Source organism: Bactrocera latifrons, unplaced genomic scaffold, assembly GCF_001853355.1.
Source record: "Bactrocera latifrons isolate USDA-ARS-PBARC rearing strain unplaced genomic scaffold, ASM185335v1 scaffold_85, whole genome shotgun sequence".
In the NCBI taxonomy this organism is placed as follows: domain Eukaryota; kingdom Metazoa; phylum Arthropoda; class Insecta; order Diptera; family Tephritidae; genus Bactrocera; species Bactrocera latifrons.
In genome coordinates this window covers 1,278,047-1,285,910 of record NW_017537545.1, presented here as the reverse complement: position 1 = coordinate 1,285,910, position 7,864 = coordinate 1,278,047, and the positions used below count along the sequence as shown (strand labels likewise).

The window sequence follows — 7,864 nt, the reverse complement described above, 5'->3', positions numbered from 1 at the left end:
TATAAGTATAAGTATAAGTATAAGTATAAGTATAAGTATAAGTATAAGTATAAGTATAAGTATAAGTATAAGTATAAGTATAAGTATAAGTATAAGTAAAAGTATAAGGAGAAGGCAGACTCAAGGCTTCTATATCAATTAATGCAATTTCTCCTCCATTGTAAGTATGCTTATTTGCATATAAAGGAATTATGTGTCTTCTGTCGAATATTTCTCACAATAAAATCAGCTATTTTTTTCTTACTAAGTATATGTATATACTCTTTTTTTCTTTGTTTGGCGCTTACACTGTTTTTTTTTCGCTTCTGCGCTGCCAATTAACTTCTCTTGAACTCTCACACTGAGACCAATTAAATGCAGTCGCATTGTCTGCTTTTAACAATTTATAATATGTTTATTTGTTCGTTTTATGGATTTGGCGATTTTGTTTACTACTAATTGATCTGCTGAAGGCATACGCTGTCGGTGTCGGCAATGCCATTGCAAATTATTGTTGATCAATGCAAAATTCGGCTTGGTCGGCAAATAAAATAAATGTTTGCGGTTTTAAGCCAATTTAAAGATTAGCTCAGATAAAAAGAAGAAAAGTGGATTAATATGATGTATAAAGTCAATATTAAGTTAATCTCATTGATGGAATGCTTTTAGTCATAAAATATAGCTTTTATGGCGATAAATTATTAAAGAGAAGGACAGCTTTTTTCATCTTCAGTGACCTTCATTTCCAAATGGTACTCTTAGGAATGGATAAACAAAAATGCAACCGCTTTGAATGACTTTTTGGCAACAAGATTGAATTTTTCAAGAATATTTTCTTAATTATTCGAATCAAGGAAATACTAACTCAATATTTTCTTGAAAAACATATGTATTTATTTCACTTAAAATTATTTACACACACTTATAATTCCTACTTTTCTTACCACGCCGCGTTCGGTATACCCTGGGCGTACGAGTATCCCCCCACCGGCAAAGGGGCGCGAAATTTCTTAAAGTGAGAGCCCGCAGAAAGTATAGTGGGCGCGGCATAGCTTGCGGGACTTAAGAAGGGTGGGGGAGCAGCATAAGCCACCGTAGCGCCATAAGCTGCAGTTGGCGCCGCAAATGTGGCTGGTGCGGCTGCTGCTGGAAATGCTAGTGGTGCACCGAGATTTGGCACTTGCGGTGCTGCGAAGCCAACAGCAGTTGTATATGTAGTGGTTACAGGCAAGCCGGCGGTGACTTTTACACGTGGCTGAGCAGCATATTTCACAAACGCTGGCGCAGGCGCTGCGTAGTTGTACTGGGGCACTTGCGCATAGCTTACGGGGTAAGAAGCGAAAGCGAGTGGCTTCACGAAGGCAGCGGCGCCATAGCCCTGTAAAGATGGCGAGTCACATGGTATGGGCGTGGCAAAGGCAGCAACATTTGGTACCTCATTGAAAACGTGTGGTGCGTCTACATAACTTGCCTCGACAGAGCTTTGAGTGGTGAGCAGGAGGCACAGCAAAGTTGACAGTAGCTGTAAATATATTAATGATATTACAAAATTTTTAGTGATAGCTGTTTCTTTTAGTGTTTTACTTTTTTTACTTACTATTTGAAGCATTCTGGTTAGCTATTTCGGAAACAATAGAGTTGTCACTTCCACTTCCTTCAATTGAATGATGGTTCTTTACTTTGCGAAAGTGAATTTATACAATAATATAAAGCGTCTTTGGACGGCTGGGTTTCATACTATTTACCTTTATTTACACACTGCATGCTATACTTTGGATTATACGTAGCAGTACAAGTTGACAAGTTAGTCGTGCCTTCAAATCACGCACTCTTCTGTTTCGGAAAGTTTAAATTAAATGTTGAAGAAATATATACTAAACGTTGCCGTCACTTTCGTTTTGACTTGTGGCAAGTTAAGTCGCCGCCTCGAAATAATCGCTCATGAATCAATCGATACACGAAAATTCGTACGTGACATATGTGTTGACTCAATACCATGTTGCGTAAGTAGCGGTACGTACTTTATTCAAATTTTTTATGTAATTAATGTTTATAAAATAAAAGGTGGTTCAGTAAAAGTGTTATTTTCGCATTAAGGGCTTTATAAGCTTAAAAAACCGATTTTTTTCTTTTTGCTTAAATCTCTTTAAAAGTTATCCAAAAATATGTCCATAAAGTTATAGATGGGAATTCGAAATATTGTCAAAGCTAGAAGGGAAATAGTAATCGAGCATTTAGCAGATATATGAGCGCTTGTCCAGAAAACAAAAATTTAGAAGCGCGATTTCTCGGTTTTCATTTTTACGATTTTTCTTAATTGGCGTGCAGGATAAAAAAAAAAGAAACGTCGTACGGAATTGAGGCAAACTTTATTATCTTTGGCATTAAATGGTCTTCTATTTAATAAAAAAAAAAAAACTAAGAAAAGTGAAGTTTGAATATATTTTTATACCACACAAAGTAAATTCTTTTGGTCAAAAACCACTTTTTTTCAATTTTTACATTTTTGCTTTTAATTTTTCACTTTTTCGAAATTTTCTTAGTTTAACTAGAAGATAAATTATTAAAAAAAATAAATCTCTTTGAATTTTTTGTTTCCGTTATAAATTGCAACGTGCTTCCCAAAGATGATGGTGCTTAAATATATAATTATAAACCCTTGAAATATCGCTTTAATCAATTATTTCTTTCCCTCCCAAAGAAATCCTCAAAAAAAAACAAAAAAAAAACAAAAAAAAAAAAAAGATTTCTGAAGCCTCTAAAGCAGGCTCCCACCTTAATTAAGTTCAACTTAATACCCTTACTTCCTTATAGCAACTATATATTTATATGCGTAGGTAGGCAGACAGTAAGAGAATTGTGAAGTCATCGGAACTAAGTTCCTTTAACTTAATTATTTTCCTTCTGTATCACACTGTGAAAGTGTGTACTGTTGAAGTTCAGCAATACAGAAAGTTCCAACTGTGCAACCGCCGAAACATCGTCTAGAAACATTCGCCCGAAGGTTCCAATTCTTTTCCAATTCAAAGCTTTGCATTCACACAACAGTTATTTTACAGTCTCCTCTTCTTCTAACTTCTGGCAGCTTCTACAAACATATTGATATTCCTGGACTCCGGAAAGAAGAAAATTCATATGCTTCTAACTACTTGTAGATTTCTACAACGAATATTGTATGTTGGTGTCAGTCCGCTTGCAAGACCGTCAATTAGATAGTGAACTTTTTAGTATTCCTTTTGGAATTATTATGTCATTCCTTTTGCATTCAAATAGTCGACATGACCATTCATACAACGTTTGTATGCTTGTTGAGCAAATTAAGGATTGACTACATATTTGTCGATTAAACATCTACAAGTAGCTAGAAGCATAGAAATTCCCTCTTTTCTGCAGGCGAATTTTAGGGTTACCAGGAATATTAATATGTCCTGAAACACTTTGCATGTATGTTAGGTTGCTAGATTCACAAAAAAGTCCAGGCACTCTTTGATTATCGTCGACGAAACCCTAAAGGAATTTATTAATTTCCAACCTGCTTGGCTATTAGTATATACAAATATGTGTTATAGCTCTGTGTGAACAAGTGGGCTTTCAGTAGTTGCCAATTGTGATCTTGAACATTGCTGTGGTCTGGTAGACAGAAAGCGACACTGGGTTGTCTAGTTCGGACCCGTTCATATAGATGCTTATACCTCTGTCACTCTTCTCTGAAAAGGAGGGCAATATTCGAGACCGAACTTAAGTAGAATTTCGAAAACCTGAATCTACTAAATATCCAACAATTTGGACCCCACCATTCTTTTACAGCTGTAAAGTGATTTAGCTACTTTCTTCACTATAGTGTCTATGTTTGGTTTTCACGAAAGATTCCTTTAAAAATTATTCCAAGGTAGTTTCCCTTATCTCCTGCAAACGTTCGTTCCACAGAAATTCAATACTTCACACTAAAGTATATAGATTGATATATGCACATAACGTCCATGTCGAATTAATTTTACTTAATACGGAAAAGTATCTTTTATTAAGATCTTAGATCTGGCGTTTGAACGATCAACTGAACAGAAGAGATTCGAATAGAGTAAAATATTGGAAGATTGTAGCGTTGCCTCGGACAATAAGCTATGGCAATTTTCTTGGTGGAATCTTGTCAAATGGAAAAGCTTTTCATATAAACACTCGAGAAGTTTCTTGGTGAGGAAAGAATGTGTGCAAAATTTTAGTTCCATATCTCAAAAACTGAGAGATATTTCACAAAGGTTATTAGATTGGATTGGAGAAAGCAACAAGCTCGTCACTTATACTATATTAAATGTACAAGTAACTCATATTTTGAACTTACAATGTCAAGTACAACTTTGGTTTACTATAAATTGCCAAATGTGCTTAATATTTTGGTGTTTTAGAATATACGAGATGTATTCAAAAAGTATCGCGAATTTTGTGTTTTTTCAAAAATTATTTATTTATTCATGAGTACCTATTTTGTCCCCTTCAAACTTCTGCCAACGGTTTTTCCAATCTTCATCGAAGCACTTCAAAAAATCATTTGTTTTTTATCTTCTTCAGCTCCTCCTTCGATGCCGTCTTTATCTCGTCAAGAGAAGCGTAACGTCGTCCTTTCATGCGCCTCTTCAGTTTAGGGAACAAGAAAAAGTCACAGGGGGCAAGATCTGGAGAATACGGTGGCTGCGGGATCATTAGTGTGTTCTTTTTGGCTAAAAAGTCGCGCACAAGCAACGATGTGTGAACAGGGGCGTTATCGGGGGGCAAAAGCCATTTTTGTCACATCTTCTCGGCCTTCTGAGAACACTTTGTACCACCGATAATCGTTGCTTCGGTCCAAGGTAGCTTCTCCGTATGCCACAGYCAACATTCGGAATGCATCCGCGCACTTAATTTCGTTTTTCACACAAAATTTGATACAGGTTCTTTGATCCATTTTTGTTAATAGGTAAAAATCGAAGACGATCCAAAGCACGTGCAAGCAAAGCAGCAGTCAACAATTAAATGAACATTCAAAATGGCCGACCAACATAACGCCACAAAAAATTCGAAATTCGAATATACGTAACCCTCGAAAATTCAAAATTCGCGATACTTTTTGAACACACCTCGTACATATGCATTTAAATTGCCAAATAAAGTAAAGTGCCCCATAGTGACCTTCTAAGAAATACGTAACATTAAAAGTGATACTCATATATAATATGTACCAATCGGACACCCAATTTCAACTTCTGCGTACGAATCGAAGTGCTCCGCCAATGCGTGTCATATCGACGAAAACAAATGGTAATCATAATGAATTAAAATATATTGAATACGGCAGGAGTAGCAACACCTTGCCAAGTATATTGTATTCGAGATTGTATCCCGAACCGATTACCTTTATGTGCAGGTACATTGTCGTGTATAAAAATTACTTTGCAGTTTCTTTTGACCCATTCTTGTGGTTTTTCGAACAATGCATGGGTCAAATTGATTATTTGTTGTCTGTAGCTATTAGTATTAATAGTTTCACCTGGTTTTAGAAGCTCATGTTATACCACACCCTTTTGATCTCACCAAACACAGAGCATTTCGTTCTTACCGAATCTATCCGTTTTTTCAGTTGATGCTGATGGTTGCCCCCGATTAACAACAAAAAAACACGGTGATTCAAAAACGCAATCATACGAGTGATACAAAGACGGTACAAATATTTAAAAAGTAAACGATTTGGTGATGGAAAAGTGTCTGGTAAGTCTTAGAGAGATGGCAAAAGTGCTCGACATCACTCTCGAGTCCGTTCGAATGATTTTTGGATATTTTGGGTATGTTCGTGCTCGACTCGTGCCAATAAAGCTGAATTTTCTTCAAAAAGAGTACCGTAAACAGGTCTCTTTCGATATTATTTATCGTTCCAATTCCGATCCTACATTCATGGAAAGTGTTATAACTGCCGATGCGAAATGGGTTTATTAGCTTGGCATGCAAATAAGGCAACAGTCATCGGAATGGAACCCATTATTAGTCGATCGCTGAAGGAGCTGAAGGCCTTTCCAAAAAGTGCTTATGAAAAGTGTTTCAAGGACGGGGAAAATTGTTGACATAAGTATTTTACATCTGGTGGAGAGTGATTTATAATTTTCGAGTACTTTTTTCACAACGTCTATAAAACTTTTTTTAAGTAGCACGTGCTTCTATTTAGTGAAGTATTATTTAAAAAAAAAAAATCATTCATCACTTTAGACATTCCTGCAGGGCATGTTTTCTTGTCTGACATATCCACTTCAATCATCAGTCAATGCAAATTAATTTAAACTTTAATGAAAACTGCCTTTTTAAGATTCAAAATCATTAAAGTGCACTTATGGCATCTTCTCTATAAAAAGTAACGTTCAATAATTTTTAGTTACACATGATAGCTATCGATGAGCCGTTTTGTTTGCCTTTTCGTTACCCTTTCGAGCAGACTGCAGCGAGGTCAATGCATTCGATTGAATAAATTACAGTTTTCGACTTTATTTTGACTTCATTTCGGTAAAATTATTTAATTATAATTGAGGGCAATATACTACTACAATAACAAAGCCATCTGCATACGCACTAAACACAAAAATAACGGCTGTATTAGCTTGCGGCTGACGCATCCACTTGAGGCACTTCATTATTATTAGGATTTGGTGATTAAAAAAAAAAAAAAAAAAACAAAAAAAAAAAAATAATAATAATAAAAATGTTGTCATGTGATGGAGCAAAAAACAAGTGTTGATTGCTATTATTCCATTATTTGAAATGTCAGTCAGTTAGGCGGTCATGTGATGGCAAATAACGCTTTGCTTTGTAAATTGCGGATTGTACTAAATTTAGGAGTGACATAAATTTTCAAAATTGAGTATTGTAAAATTAACATAACTGTTTTGTGCATATTTGATTAGCTACATGCGAACGCATTGAATAAATCCGCTTACGAATGTGCATTTGAGTGAATGTGGGTATGCCGCAAAATCCCGTGATTAGTCGTATTTCTTGTTGTTTTCAGTTTCGTTACAATTTAAAAAATTTGCGTTGCCATATAGGTCAATCAGTGCGTCGGTAAATTGTAACCTATTATGCTTTCATGTATGCCATAAGCATATAAATTTACAGTTATACTTTGAAGCAGCGCGAAAAAAGCGACCACGAGTGGCCGACTAGCACTTGGAGAGCGAATATGTATATTTCAAATAAAAATAATATCTAAACTGGTTATGGCAGGTGCACAAATTCGAAAAGGAGAAGTAGATTTATTATCAAAGCCGTTATTTAATTCTCACACACTCTCATGCATACATACATATGTGTAAGAGATACTTAAAAATAATGTTGCCATATTTTGCAGTGACAAATAATTTATTTGATTATTTTTGCACAAATTTATCACAAGAAACAGCCACCTTAAGCTTTCAGTCATCAATTTGCAATAAAATCTTAGCTCAAGTATTTGTTTTTATAACGCATTTATTGAATTAATGAAGATATTAATCCTAATCTAATATCTTATATTCTCAGATATACCAAATATGTAACCCCGATTTATGTGACACATACATATGTGGGTAAAAGTTCAAAAACATTTACATTTAAGCAGAAAGAATTTTAAAGACTGTTTGATTTGTACAATATAGCGGTTATTAGACCTTAGCTTTTTAAACTTTTTTTTACAAAATAACTACTAGGTGCTTTATAATTGATTAGCGAAAAAGTAACAAAATAAAAGAGTGTTCACTTATTGGTCAAATTCTAGCCGGACTGACCAAAAGAAATTAATTTTCACCTCTTTTAATACATACAAATTTGTATTATGGGCTTAAATACAAGCATCTGAGCCAAAACAAAAAAGCCAATTTTTAGTCCATATAAT

General features: G+C 35.0%; 1 protein-coding gene across 1 annotated transcript; it reads right to left on the bottom strand.

The window, feature by feature from the left end:
- Positions 1–919: 919 nt before the first annotated feature.
- LOC108977183 (cuticle protein 21.3) lies at positions 920–1,645 on the bottom strand. The gene is made up of 2 exons (XM_018946757.1): positions 1,577–1,645; positions 920–1,501 (listed from the first exon to the last, which is right to left on the bottom strand). Exons 1-2 carry the CDS (start codon positions 1,586–1,588, stop codon positions 920–922), a joined length of 594 nt encoding a protein of 197 aa, XP_018802302.1. The 5' UTR covers positions 1,589–1,645.
- Positions 1,646–7,864: the final 6,219 nt, after the last annotated feature.